Raw genomic sequence first — 15,398 nt, 5'->3', positions numbered from 1 at the left:
GTTAATATATATTTCTGTATATATTTATATGTAGAATAAATCATGCAGATTTTTGTTCATCATGCAGTTGCACACTTTTATGATCCAGCGGCCTGTGAATTTATGAAGCTGACTTTTCCCTGGAGGTTAAAGGCAGGAATGCCCAGTCAGCAGCCGGCGAGGGAGGCACAGCAGACTTTTTTTGGATAGGAGTCCCTCTTCCTGGCAGCGGGTGTCCCCCACCCTGAGTTCGAGGAAAAGCCCACAAAGGGATATGTTTATGGAGTTCAGTAGGTCTGGGGTGCATTGTTTGGGATACAATGCCGGGACTGGCTGGAGCCAAACCCCCAGATCAAACACCAGGGTGGGCTGCCCACTGACTGGCCGGCTAGGGACATGTCTGGGCACGCGTGCTCTAATCAGTCACCCACCCGCCGGCCCGAGCGCCTGGAGAATAAGAAACACGGCTTGTTTAGTCTCTAGGGCCGTCCAGCCCAGAGTCCAGGGTTCCAATTTGACCCAAGCTTTTTGTTATAACCCTCGCATCCATTTCCTTACATATGCACGAACACAGCAGGATAGCAAGGGGATTGAGAAATGATTTCCAAAAACAATAGGTCCTGGGGCTTTGATTATGACAATTTTTTGTCATCAGTGGAACATCCCCAAAACGTAAATTTTCAAATTGATTTACTCATCGTTCTTTCTCAACATGCTGCTGTTTTTTCAGTAAAAAATGAAACAAAAGCAGATTGTGTGCTATAAAGTCAGAATTGCGAGATAAGAAGTCGCAATTATGTTTTTTTATTCAGAATAATGTCAGAATAGTCAGAAATAGTGAAATTGAGTCAGAATAGTGAAAAACTCAAAATTATAAGATATAAACTCAGAATTGCAAGATGTAAAGTCAGAATTGTGAGACATAAACACAGAATTACAAAAATGAAAGTCAGACTTGTGAAATAAAAAGTCGCAATAAAAAAAAAAATTATTTGGTGGAAATGGGCTTCCGTACTTTTCCATATATAGTCTGACAGTTCATATTAGTGAGGCTACAAAATTACAAAAAAACATGTAACTGTCAAAAGAGTAGTCAATATGACTCACAATCTTCTTTAGTCAAATGAATGTTTTTACAAGCCCACATTGCTGCAGTTCTCAAATCTACCTCTCAAACTGATACAAAGCCCACAAGGAGACTAATCAAATTCCACAGAGTTAAAATCAAATTGATGTTGTTTTTGTCAGGATAAGGGTGAATATTTATTGAAAGAGGGTCAAGGAAATGCGTGAGTTCATTTGGGTGCTGTGTTCTGGGTGGAGAGATGACAGGTGACAGATAGTGATGGAAAACAAAAGATAAGCTCTATTGTTTTAGTTATAAACTCACTGTCTATCCATTTAGCCTGCTGGCAATGACCTTCACGTGTTTTTAACACATAAAAATTGTGTTTAAATATAGTTGAAATGTAGCAAAGCCATAAAGTAATTTCCATACCTATAATCTTTAACAATACAACTAGCTGAAACCAGCATTTTGTGCATTTTTATAATTACTGTTTAAATGTATATTAACCCTGTAAAACCTGTTTTTGTTTTTTTTGAGTATCAAATATGATACATCAGGTTTTTATGAATAATATAATCTGATATAGTGAGAATATTGAGGAAAACAGTTCAATTTCAACTAAGCAAAATATGCAATTTGGTGCAGATGCTGATATTAATATGGCCAAAAAGTGATGAAATTCTGATGCCTGTGACGTAAATCAATGATATCTTTATAACAGTACACCAGATGCTTACATAAAAATAAATAATATAAGTGTTCACTCTATATCTCCAATAATATGTCTTAGTAAGATGAGATTGAAATGATCCAAACATATAATGCAATGCAATGCTGATTGAGAGATGAAGAAATAAAGGCTCCTCAGAAGATGTGAGATGTTTTGGAGGCTTGTGAAGATCATTCCTCCGCTGAGGAACAGAGAAAGTAAAGCTTCTGGAAACAAACGCTCCTCAAAAGATCCTGATGATCAGATTTGAGATGCACTGATTTTTCTAGAAAATGATTGATGGAGGATCAAGTAAAGCTGAGCTGCTTCAGTCCAGAAAGTGTTCATCTGGAAATATTACTTTAGGTTTGTGTCTAAAAAAAAAAAAACAGCATGAAAAATGTTCAACCGACTAAAAAGTGTTGCAACTATAGCCCCAGTCTCACCTGTGATGTAATACTGTTGACGTTTCCAGTCACTTAATGGTGCAAATCACTTTCATTACTTTTGTTACAAGAATGTCCTTTGTTTTCTCCCATCAGATTATCTGAAATACTTTAGGTTATTGGAGAGTTCCTTTATTTTGTATTGTATTTAGGGCCTTAAAGCTCAGGAGAATCCTGTTGCTCAATAGCAGTGTTATTGCATATGGCAGGCGAACCACATGTCCTTCCTTCAACAAGCCTACATAAGCAGATCACCATTATACCAAGAACAATGGTTATCAAACAGCTCCGTTCACTCCGAGCTGCTGTAGATGTTATGTTAGATTAGATGCCATGCGCTCATTTATAGTCAAGAGGGAGTCGGCACAAAACTCGGAACTGCTTTTGTGTGCTGCAAAAGAGAAACTTTCAACAAGCGTAACAGTCCGAGCAACACTGACGTGAGTAACACAAACAGAGCTATTGTGAAGCATAATTGGCTCATTTGACATTCTGATGAAACTATTTTTGGTAAAAGGACTCAGCAATCGGAGAAAAGGGAACTATATACACAAAAGAGGAATTTGTGTCTGTAACATACCGTGGCACAGAAATGTTTAGGTTGACTCTTCATAGGAACAGATTTGGAGAAATGTAGCATTCCATCACTTGCTCAGCAATGGATGCTCTGCAGTGAATGGGTGCCGTCAGAATGAGAGTCCAAACAGCTAATAAAAACATCACAATAATCCACACCACTCCAGTCCATCAGTTAACATCTGGAGAAGTGGTGTGGATTATTGTGATGTTTTTATCATCTGTTTGGACTCTCATTCTGACGGCACCCATTCACTGCAGAGCATCCACTGGTGAGCACGTAATGAAATGCTACATTTCTCCAAATCTGACGAAGAAACAAACTCATCTGCATCTTGGTAATAGTAACACTTGGTGTTACTATTTCAAAAGTGCTATTTAAGTCAGCATCTTCATCAATTAGTCATTAGGTTTATCATTTACTCTAGAGGATGTGGTGAATCAGAACTTTAAACAGTTTGACCATCTGAAAAACTTGAGAAGAATGTCACAGAGAGAGAGAGAGAGAGAGAGAGAGAGAGAGAGAGAGAGGGTAAACACGCCTCCCTCTATAAACTGGATGTTAGAGTGGTCACTAGATTCATTTCATGAGAAACTGGACACTGAAGCAGCAGCTCATCTATATGAAGAGAGGAAGATACTGTAGAGGACATTCTGTCATTCCAGACATTAACATACAGTGCAATAAATTCATAATTATTTATCATGTTATATTATCCGGAATCATGCTATAAAAGTGCAAAATGGACAATGTTCTGACAGGAACTTTGTAGGTGAGACGATGAAGGCTCTTTGGGCATTCAGGTATGAGATGTCACTCTTCCTTCTTAATAAAAATGATGGTATTTTGAAGGTATTTGTATACTATGTAATATACTATATATTATAGTAGTCTATGCATTATACAAGGAAGTTATAAAAAATAGTTCAGATAAAACGTTTTGTTATGCATATAACTGTTCACTAAAGATTCTGTTTGCCATTGTTTATGCTTTGCAACTGCATGTGCTTGTTAATGTATGAAGATTATCAACAAACAATCTTGAAATAATGCATGCACATTATGTCATGTTGTCTGTATTTGTTTAAATTGTGGCTTTTTGTTGTTGCATTGTTGACTTAGGCTACTTAATTTGATTCATCCAGTGTGATTTCATTTGGAAATGTTAATTTTATTTTTGTTAATATACTCTAAAAAAACCTAAAGATTACCTCGTAGCAGATAGAAATAAGGTTGTTTAGTTTTAAACTGGCTGACTGCATTTTATTCAACACTTATAAGCTGCACTAGCATATAGATCGACTCAAAGCTAACAGAAGTGGATTACAAGAACAAAACAAAACTCTTATTTTGAGTCTGACCGTCCCGCTGCTTTCACTCTCATCAAATTATTTAAACAAAAGCCCCGCCCCTTTTGCCGCATAAATTAAGCCCCGCTCCTTTCACTCGCTCATATAATTCAAACTGAAGCTCCACCCACTTTTCTACGCATTGCGGTGAACGCCCGCCCCTTTCATGCGCTTCACCACCTAATTAACATAACAGCCCCGCCTCCTCACGCCCTTCACCCCTTCATTTAAATCATCGCCCCGCCTCCTTCACGCGCTTCATCCCTCAACCTTCACAACCGTCCGAGGCTCATTGGATTTTAAGCAGATATATGGCTCTAAACATTAACATTATCTCTCATATCGGTGCTCGCATTATTCTGTAAAAATTCCACCAAAAAAGAGAAGACGGTTTACCTCAAATTCTCGCGATTTCTCCTGTGTAAGTAGCTCTGGGGTTATAAGCTAACGTGTGTCTGTTAGCCTCGTGTTCATATTTGACGAAAATATTTGTTGTTTATTAACACTTGTCTGCTTTCAGTCTGAATTAACTCGTTATGTTTTAATGTTATTTAGATAAATAGCGTATGGCTTGAATACCGGTAGCTGCTAGCGTTAGCTGGCTAAGTGACGCTTAGCAATACATTACAGTGTAATATAAATCTTACCGCGAATCATCACTAATAAGCACTAATGATGTCAACGTCAACTGATAAACCAAGGAGTTTTTGTTAACTGCTGAAAAAAATTATATGAGAGACCTTTTGTATTATATCGATGAAAAAACATGAGGAATTGGCGCCTCGTTAATTTCCGGTTATCTAATTTCGATATTCATTGTATAAATAACTTATTTATTTAGTTATGTTTTCAGAAAATAAACAGCTTGAAAATGTGTGTGTAATCGGTTTAAAATTTGGTTTGAGAATGAAAAACACTTTGTTTTTCTGTTTTATATTATATTAAAATTATTATTGTCATATTATATTATGTCTAATAACAGTCTGTGTGTGTGTGTGCACGCATATTTCCCCCCATTCTTTGTGTATACTTAATATAAAGTGTCCTTGGAATATATTAGGAAAAGTGTGTGTGTGTAAATAAATAAAAATAGCTTTGAAAAGTTTTTCTGTTTCTCCATCCATACAGCTTATCAGCATCAGTATATATATACTTTAACAGTGCCGCTGATTGTTCTACTCTAGTTATTGTTTTCTATTCTTTGACACACCCTCATTTCTGATTTCTATGGTCTTTTGCAGGTGCACGTGAACTACGCCCACCCTTACTAAGCAGTTTCAGTCTGTAGCTGTTTTTAGACCTGCTTTGAGAATGGATGGCCGAGGTCAGTGACTCTTCTGACCTGCTGCTCTGATCGATGTGCACTGCAGGAGTCTTTCTGCTACGGCGTCTAACATGACATTGAATGTGTCATACCTATTTGTACAGTTTAAATAACCTAGAATACAAAAGAGCATTAAATATAGATGCAATTCACAGTTGGGGTCCAACACATTGACCCCTGTAAATGTCAAAAGGCTAGATGTTTTTTTTTTTAAATAAATTTGTTTGCGGGTGATGTAAAAAGGCAAGTTTTTATATTATTGTTATGATTTGTTTATTTGTTTTCTTCTTGGCAACAGTGAATGTTTGCTTGAAACAATGATTTCTTTCAAAATTAAATAAATGACTGAAAAGCTTATGACTGTAATTGCTTATGCCTTATCATTTAAGCTTGCATTTACTGATTTTTTTCACATGTCTTGTGTTTACAGTGGATATCGCTAGGACCCAAGAGCTCTGAGGGTTCTCATAAATAGGTGACCTGCTTTATGCCCAGCCAGAACATCAGATTACGGATGAGTATGAAGGGAACTCTGGATGAACCGCGCTTTTCTGTTGAGCTGCTGGAAGGAAGCGCAGCTCTCCGAGATGTGATCGATAAACACATCCACGATCAAACTCTTGTAAGTATAAAAAGGGAAATCTGCTTTATTGCTTCATTTATTGTGCCTTTTCTTGTTATACCAAAGCATGACGTGAGTTGTTTTTTCCTTTAGGCACTGAAGAGTGCATTTTTCGTTGCTGACCTGGGGGTGATTGTGCGGCAGCAAGTTCGCTGGAGAACTAAAATGGACCAGATTCGGCCTTTCTACACGCTCAAGAGCAACAGCAGCCCTGTGGTCGTTGAAATCCTGGCTGCCCTCGGAACTGGCTTTGTTTGTTCAAACAAAGTAAATATAAAGTATAAAATGTCTCATCTCCTCTCTCGCTAAAACTAGACTATTCATTGTCCTAAAATAACAGTCTGGTTCTATATTTGTGTCTGTCTTAAAACTATTTTTGAAATGTATTATTACTTTTGTTTGCTGCTTTATGTGTGTTATCAGTATTGACTGCTGTGCTTGTCTTTCAGCATGAGTTGGACTTAGTGAAGGGCTTTGGCGTCCCGTCTCAGGACATCATTCTTGGCGGCACGTGTAAACAGCTCTCCCATATCAAATACGCAGCCAAACACAACATCCCCCTCCTGGTTTGCGATAATGAAGCGGAGCTGAGGAAGATTGCGCGATGCCATCCCAAAGCAAAGTGAGTTATGTCGTCACACTGCAGTGACTAGGCTTATCACAATGCAAACATATGTAAAATAATAAAGTAAAATATCACAGTTCTTAGTAGGGGTTGGAATCTTTAGAACCCTCAATCCGATTCAGATTCTGGGAATCAAGATCCAATTTTATATATATATATATATATGTGTGTATATATATATATGTGTATATATATATGTGTGTGTGTGTGTATATATCACAAGCAAAAAGTGCTTATATAAACATTTTCCAGACAAGGGCAGTGAGGGATTTTTGTCTGTGTTATTGCTGTTTGATAATCACTGATGATAGACAGCAGCAGCTTTAATAGGCTGCATGCACTGGATTCTTCTCTTCTTGAACTGGTTTTCTGTAACAGGGTGTTGCTGCTGTTGACATCGGAGAGCTGCTGCGACCGAGAGGAGACGGCCATACCGTTCGGCTCTACACTGAAGGACTGCAGACGTCTGCTGGAGTGTGCCAGAGAGCTCAGCCTGCAGGTTACAGGAGTCAAGTGAGTCTCTTGAGTTTTGAGAGAATATGGAATACGAGTCATTTAGAAGTCACAGTGGCCTCAAAAATTATTTGGACATCACAATTTCTGATGTCATAGTAAGGGCATGCAATATGTATCATTTGCAATAATATCCTAAGTGTTGTTTTGACAATGTGATAGCTGACATTATCAAGTATGTCTCTCACTTTGCAAAACTAAAAAGACACACATTGAGGGTACAACAGTTATTATTCTGTTTTGCCAATTAAAATGGTCCTAAACAAAGCAGCAGTAGAACCGTTATGCATCTCCAAGCAAAACGGTGTTTCTGAAGGAATCAGTGATCCATTCATAAAGACACACACTTGCTTTGTTCATGAATGAATTAGCCTTTGAACAAATTGGTTTAGTATATGGCTCAATAACTCAGTGAATTATAAAGACGGAGACTTGCTTCTACCTACTGGCAGTTTTAGTTTAAAATATTTAAAGTATTGTTTACTTAAAAAAAAAAAAAAAACTTAGCTTTTGATAGTAATATTTATGCAATTGTAATTGCAGTGTAAACACTGCTTAATGGTGCTTCAGATGCAGCTTCTGTGCCACTTCTGTAATGGAAAAATGCATTTCTTTTGATTGGTCTATAGCTTAGTCTTATTCTAATTGAATTTATTGTTTAAATCTAAAAATTTGACACAAGATGATGCATAGGTCTAATAAGGATAGAAAATGCCCTTATAAAAGTAAAAATGCCTCTGGAAATTAGTTTAAGGGCAAATAGAGTTCGATGTGATGCATTAGATATTAAAGCTTGTGAGCATGCAAATAATGGTTGAGCTATTCTCAGAACTAACTTCTGAGTTTCTGATGCACAGTTACGCCAAGGACATTTACGCAGGAAGTGAATGAGTTTTAATTTCATGCTTTGCTCACAGATTCAACGTTCCCAGTTGTTGTCAGGATGCACAAGCGTTCTCTCATGCTGTTTCTGATGCTCGCTGTGTCTTTGATATGGGGGTGAGTCATCGCTCATGCAGTCATGGATCGAATTCTGATCTGATTGTGCCATGAGCTTCCCTACCTAACCCCGAGGGAATGATCTTTATTTATCTAAATGTCACTTTCAGTATTTATTTCACCCTTGGTAACGTGTTATAAATGAATTTGATCTTAGGAGGAGCTCGGCTTTAAGATGAGTATTCTGGATGTCGGAGGTGGCTTTGAAGGAAGCGAGGCGCAGTTAGACAAGGTACTGTATTCTACTGTACATTTATAAGATTGGTTTTGCATTTTTATGTAATGCATTTTCTGTGTAATTGTTTTTGCATTTCCCCTGAGCTTCTGGTGTTGTTTTTGTGTGCAGGTCAACCAGATGCTGAAACCCATGCTGGACATGTATTTTTCTCTCTCGACCGGCTTGACGATCATCGCTGAACCCGGAGCTTATTATGTGTCATCTGCCTTCACGCTGGCCGTGAATATAATCGCCAAGAAAACAGTGGCTCGTGATTTCAGTGGTCAACCACACAGTGAGTGCTAGTCATCATATCATCATATCATGTTCATAATTATATATATTTGTGTGTGTGTGTATATGTATGTATGTGTGTGTATATATATATATATATATATATATATATATATATATATATATATATATATATATACACACAAATTTTATATTACATATACATATAATGTTATATAAAATTTTATTTTGCAATATTGCCCAGCCTTACTGTACATATTAAACAAAATCCTACTGCATGTCTAATGGTGATACACTGATTATACAGTGTTTACTGTGTTTTTTCAGAAGCACTGTCTGCAAACGATGAGCCTGAGTTTCTCTACTACATGAACGATGGGGTTTATGGGTCTTTTGCCAATAAGCTGCTGTGTGAAGATTCAATATCGATGCCTTTGGCGCACAAGGTAAATAAAAAAAATTTGTAATGTCACCTTGATCTAATTTAAAAAAAAAATTTAATATGTATGAAAAGGCATTTCATACATGCAATGGTTTTAGGAGATCTGTTTAAAAGTGAACGTGTTAATAATTACTAAACTGAAATTCATTTTGATGGTTTTTTGTCAGTGAGTTTTACATTTCTAAGAAAGATTTTTAAATATAAAAGATGTGAAACGTCCACGCTAAATAGTAAAGAAATGTGTAAGTAGATAATACTTCACTAAAGCTCAAAAAATATAACTCAAACAAATAGATAAGCTCGCATACATAACAGTAGAAAAGTTGCTCACAATATGCTGAACACACCAGGCCAAAACACCAGTGTGACTCTGACGATGAGAACTGAAAACATTTTGTTCTTGCATGGAGCACTTTTTTGGCCTCTGAATAAAAGCACATTCTTCTCTCCTCGCTTCTCCTCTTGTTGGACTAAGAAAGATTTTAAAAGATTTGAACGTCATCTTTTGTGATTGAGCCCATCACAGGCTGTCTAAGCCGATGCTCTCAGTGATCATGTGTAATGTGGGGTTTGTCAGGAGGTGAGCTCAGAAGAGCCGCTGTTCTCCAGCAGTCTGTGGGGTCCGTCTGCTGATGATCTGGATCAGGTGATGGAGCGATGTCTGCTGCCGGAGCTCAGTGTCGGAGACTGGCTGCTTTTCAGCGACGCTGGGGCCAACGGTCTGGGGGCCACATTCACTAACGGAGAGGAACACAAACCGCCCGTCTTCTACAACATCACTGAACGCGACTGGTACGGAGTGAATCTTGATGTCGCTGTATGTGGTATTTCAAACCTGGTGCATTTGTTTGGCTTTTTAATCAAGTTGTTTTTCCTCTCTGTAGGCAAGAGCTTCATAATTGTGGCGTCACTTTGGATGTGAGGATGAAGAATTTCTCTCTGGTACCATGTTGCCTGCAGCCAAACATAACCAAGGCATCCATTTCCACCCCAGCGTAACATAAAGCCACTTATTAATGTCATTATTTCGACTGACTTTAAGCACTTAAGGACCTGGAATCTTCTAAGAAGCTTCAGTTGCTTTGAAGAAGTTTGGCTGGGACCAGAGCTGGAGAAGTGTTATTGACCAGAGCAACTTCATAACCATCACAACTGATGGATATACAGCAAATAGGTGCGATTAGCTTTAACAAATGGGCCTGTTGGCGTTTACAGATACAATTAATTATATTTAAGTCTGTTTTATAAATATATATATATATATATATACACACACAGTATTTCCACTTACTAATGGAATCAGTCATGTACCCAGCAGGGGACGTTATTTATTAAAGCTGGAGTCTAGTTTCATGACATCATCAGATGCTTTTAAAGAAACATGCACTTGTTTTTTGTTATTTGTATTAAGAATATGATGTTTAAACTGGAAAATTGTGATCTTTGACCTATTTGAACTGTTGCAGGAATAGTTCAGCAGACCACTGTGGTATGTTTTTGTGGACAAAATACAATGGAAACTTTGTAAACTGTTGGAAATCTTAGGCCTAAAATGCACTTTAAAGGATTAGTTCACCCAAAAATAAAAATTTGCTGCAAATGAACTCAACTGAGATATAAATGAGTTTGTTTCTTCATCAGATTTGGAGAAATGTTGCATTTCATCAGTGTCTCAGCAATGGATCTCTGCAGTGAATGGGTGCCGTCAGAATGAGAGTCCAAACAGCTGATAAAAACATCACAATAATCCACACCACTCCAGTCCATCAATTAACATCTGGAGAAGACAAAAGTTGAAACAAATCCATCAAGAAGACATTTTGATTTCTCTCTTGATTCAGGCAAAACAACCTTTTCAATGGAGGAAGTGTTATTATGCATAGAAGACTCGTATTTTAGCCAGAAGAAACAGTTGAAAGGTAAAAACATCTGGAGACGTGTGGATTATTGTGATGTTTTTATCAGACTCTCATTCTGACGGCACCCATTCACTGCAGAGCATCCATTGCTGAGACACTGATGCAGTGCTTTTGAACTATTCCTTTGATGTAAGTATCCAATGCAGACACAAAGTGCAAGCGTCTGGTCTAGTTGGACATATTTGTACATGCTTGCATTGCCGTGACAAGCAAGTTTTTGCATTTAAATGAAAAGACGACGTGTGTGGCTGCATTATGTAATGTAGTATTGCACAAAATTGGGAAGTGTCTGCTTTCGTTTTGGGCTTTTTCTAAGCAGTAGTCTATTCGTGTCGTGCTGTGCGTTATTTCAGCATTACACACCTATTCTGTCCAGGACGTCTCTGGTATTGTGCAAGTATGTCTGAGAATGTGTTGAAGACGGCTGGAGCAAGTGCTGCTGGTTGAAGTGATAGGAAGCTGTTATATTGCTCTTTACCTGCAAGATCCAGGCAAGTGAAAGCAATGAACTGCAACACAGGAATAAGACAAATGAAATGTTTGTTCAGTGTCCGAGCATAAACTATGAACTGCCGTTTACAGCATTTACCTTTTCTTGAAAAGTTTTGCTGTCAATAAAATTGTATTAATGGCCTTGTGGATTAATTTTGCATTTTAATGTCTGGTACAGCATTGCCTTTACTGTGAGAGTTCACAATTAAACATGACTGAGCAAACAGCTAGAAACTAATTTTTTATGAAAATGAAAAAAGTGATGTTTAAAAAAGGCTCATTTATTTATATATGCAAAAAACAGGCCAATCTGATGTCAGTCCATTTAGATACTTTTAAAGGTTTTTGTATATATATATATATATGTTAATTTCAACGTTTACTAAGATAACACTGATAATAAGAAATGTTTCTTGAGCAGCAAATCAGCATATAAGAATGATTTCTGAAGGATCATGTGACTCTGAAGACTGGAGTAATGATGCTGAAAATTCAGCTTTGATCACAGGAATAAATTATATTTTACTATATATTCACATAAAAAACTGCTATTTTAAAATTGTAATAATATTTCACAATATTACTGATTTTATTGTTTTTTTAATTAAATAAATGCAGCCTTGGTGAGCAGAAAAGGCTAATTTCAAAAACATTAAAAAAAATTCTAACGATTCTAAACTTTGGAGCAGTAGTGTGTATATGTAAACAGTTAAAGGAGTCCAGGTGTGACGGACTCTCTGTCAGCTCTTGGTTTTAGGTGCCAGAGGCTGCAGGTGACAGACAGCACTGATGCTGTTCAGACGGTAAACCTCCTTCTTCCACACCGGCGTTCTCCTGGTGGTTAGATGGCGGCGCGTGTGTTTTGCCAGGTGGTCGCTGCGCACAAAGCGGCTGTGGCAAACGGGGCAGGAGAAACGCTTCTCTCCTGTGTGTGTGTGGTGATGACGAGACAGTCCATCAGACCTGGCAAAACGCCGTAAGCAGCCGTCCCAGCAGCACCTGAACGGCTTCTCACCTGGTTGGAGAAAATGGTAAACCAAACTTCACTATAAGGTTTCACTTTGCATGGGTCTTTAAAAGTCCTATTTTATCATTTCACAAAATAAGACCTTTTAATTGTCTTAAATTTAAGCAGAAAGTCTTAAATTCATAAAGTCATGGCATTAGATGTAGCATGCATCACAAAACCAGTCATAAAGATTTGTGAATAAATAATCTTTCCATTGATGTATGGTTTGTTATGATAGGACAATATTTGACTGAGATGCAACTATTTGGAAATCTGGAATCTGAGGGTGCAAAAAAATCTAAATATTGAGAAAATCTCCTTTAAAGTTGTTCAAATGAAGTTCTTAGCAATGCATATTACTAATCAAAAATGAAGTTTTGATATATTTACAGTAGGAAATTTACAAAATATCTTCATGGAACATGATCTTAATATCCTAATGATTTTTGTCATAAAAGAAAAATGTATAATTTTGACCCATACAGTGTATTTTTGGCTATTGCTACAAATATACCCCAGGGACTTCAGACTGCTTTTGTGCTCCAGGGTTACACACACATATATATATATATAACATATTTTTTTTTCAATACAAATATCAAAAATTAAAATATGAAGTCTTGTTTTCTTTGAAAACAAAATTGAGTATGCTTTAAACAGGATAAATGATCTGTTAATGAGGAATGAAAACTTGTTTTCCCTTTAAAAATTATTTTTCTGAGCCTTTTGGCAGATATTTGATCTTGTTTTAATCATAAACTCATTTCATTTTGACCAATTTCTAAGAAAACAAGAATTCTTATCTTATGTCAATTTGCTTGATTTAAGAATCTTTAGACTTTTGAGCACCATTGTGACCAGAAGGTACAGAAAAATGTATTTCTATATTCTAGTCTACTCGCAGGGTTATTATTATAAAAATAATAATAAATAATAAAATAATACAAATGTCAACTGAACTGAATATATAAAAAATAAAATATTTTATTCAAAATAAAGATTTTATTTAATCTAGTTGCCAAGACAACTTATCTCATTTTAGTTTAGTTTAAATAACTTTTGCTAAAAGTGCTAAAATAACTAAAACTAATAAATAAAATTTATAAAAACTATATAAATATATTTAAAGAAAGAATAATACAATTTTCCAAAGCACACAAAAAAATTCAACTTAAAGTGAAAAAAACAACAACTAAATAATTAATTAAAAATACTAAAACAAATCTAATAGTATTTCAATGATGCTGTGTTTGGGAGCCGAGATATTTAATATTTATTTTATTTTATATTTATTTAGTTTTTATTTGTAAAATACATTAAAAAGTGTAATTTTCCAACTCAAATACTCATAGTGTAGACATTGACATTTAGAAAATATATTGATGCATTGTGTTTCCTTCTATTTATTCCTTCTTTACTTGGTCTTATAAAGGTCTTCCTTCATAAAACCTGCAGAAACTCTACATTATGTCCAGTGTAAAATCAGTGATCTAAATCATGCAAACACTAAACTTGTAAATGTATGAGAAACATGGTCCTCTGTACCTGTGTGTGTTCTCAGGTGTGCTTTAAGGTGGGAGCTTTTGAAGTATGTGAGTGCAGACGTGATCGCGGGGCCGTGACGGGACGGCTCTGTTTGCGGACGAGTCGTGGGCGGGAGCGATGGCGATAAACTTCAAACCACATGAAGGTGCTGTGGCTGTTTGTTTAGGGGCCACGACTGAAGCTTTGGCCACAAACAGCACAGGGCTGGAGCTTGCAGAGGTCACTGGAAGCATCTGGAAGACTGAGAGTGAATCAGACACCGCTGCAGCAGGGGCTGATGGGGGATGACTGGGCTCGAGATCTGGCCTCGGGTGAAGCCGTGACCCCTGACCCCGGGTGCGGTGGAGTCATGCATGACCTTACCTGAAATAATATAACCAATTCATGACTGTTTTTGCTTAGTACTTAACTAAAGAAACAGGTTTGGCCAGATTACCTTATTTCAATTTATGGAAGAATCTCACAAAAACATCTTCAGGTCATATTGTGCCATTCATTTCATGCATCTTTCGTTATTGTAACCTTGATGTTTTAGCTTTGGCTATTTCAATTAGAATCTAATTAGATTACTGAATGCAGTGCTTTTATGACTGTATTTACTTCATGACATACAGGTAAATATTTCACTAATAGATCTCACTATTTTTTCCCTCATTGATTCATCACAGTGCATTAAGACAACTGTTTTGCATCACAAGTGTTCTGAAATGTTATGTTTAAATATGCAAATGAGGCATTGAATCATTAATGAGGCATCTAATTAAATATTTTGAAAACATTTCCAGAACATAAATCTGAATATTTATCAGTTTATCAGTTAGTTTTATTATTTTTGAACAAGTTTTTATTTTTATTTTTTCTGTTTTCACTTTAGTTTTATTTATTTCTATGTATAATGTATATAATACAGTATGTCTATATAGATTTTATTCTTTTTTCAGTTTTAGTTATTTAAGTGAATTAGATTTTATTTGGTTTATTTTTAATTCAAGGTTTATTTTGTGTTTTATTTTATTTTAAGTAACGATGGCTTTAGTTGTAGTTACTGTAATAAACCTGTTTAATGTTCAATACTTAAAAAAAATCAAGGCAGTTTTATAAAAAATATTAACATTTTGGATAAAGTCAGGATCAAAATTCTTTTTGATTTTGTTAAAAAGTTTTTAAATACCACAGAAAATACTATTATTAAAAATCAGCTGTTTATAAACATATTAAATAAATTTAATAGGAAAAATAAGAAAAATAATGCATTGAATCTGCACTTTGGGAAATTAAACATGAAATTAATATAAAATAAAATAATA

General features: G+C 36.1%; 2 protein-coding genes across 4 annotated transcripts in view; one reads left to right on the top strand and one right to left on the bottom strand.

Annotated features, from left to right (window-relative positions):
• The window catches only part of ifnlr1 (interferon lambda receptor 1), a 676,379-nt gene that overhangs the window by 494,188 nt on the left and 166,793 nt on the right, over nt 1–15,398 (bottom strand). The gene's annotated exons all lie outside the window — the stretch shown is intronic.
• LOC306878127 (antizyme inhibitor 1-like) lies at nt 3,494–11,613 on the top strand. 3 transcript variants are annotated; one of them, XM_079430259.1, is made up of 12 exons: nt 3,494–3,583; nt 5,371–5,453; nt 5,884–6,075; nt 6,169–6,342; nt 6,525–6,697; nt 7,079–7,213; nt 8,131–8,212; nt 8,370–8,444; nt 8,559–8,724; nt 9,012–9,130; nt 9,704–9,918; nt 10,011–11,613. In XM_079430259.1, exons 3-12 carry the CDS (start codon nt 5,941–5,943, stop codon nt 10,123–10,125), a joined length of 1,389 nt encoding a protein of 462 aa, XP_079286385.1. In that variant the 5' UTR covers nt 3,494–3,583; nt 5,371–5,453; nt 5,884–5,940; the 3' UTR covers nt 10,126–11,613. The 3 variants fall into 3 exon arrangements, with proteins under 3 accessions (XP_079286385.1, XP_079286386.1, XP_079286384.1); XM_079430260.1 differs by lacking the exon at nt 3,494–3,583 and adding an exon at nt 4,375–4,550 and having other exon boundaries at nt 9,015–9,130; XM_079430258.1 differs by lacking the exon at nt 3,494–3,583 and adding an exon at nt 4,375–4,550.

The sequence above is a fragment of the Barbus barbus genome (genome assembly GCF_936440315.1).
Source record: "Barbus barbus genome assembly, chromosome: 12".
NCBI lineage: Eukaryota > Metazoa > Chordata > Actinopteri > Cypriniformes > Cyprinidae > Barbus > Barbus barbus.
Note: the sequence above shows the minus strand (reverse complement) of the source record. Positions and strands in the feature narration are given on the sequence as shown.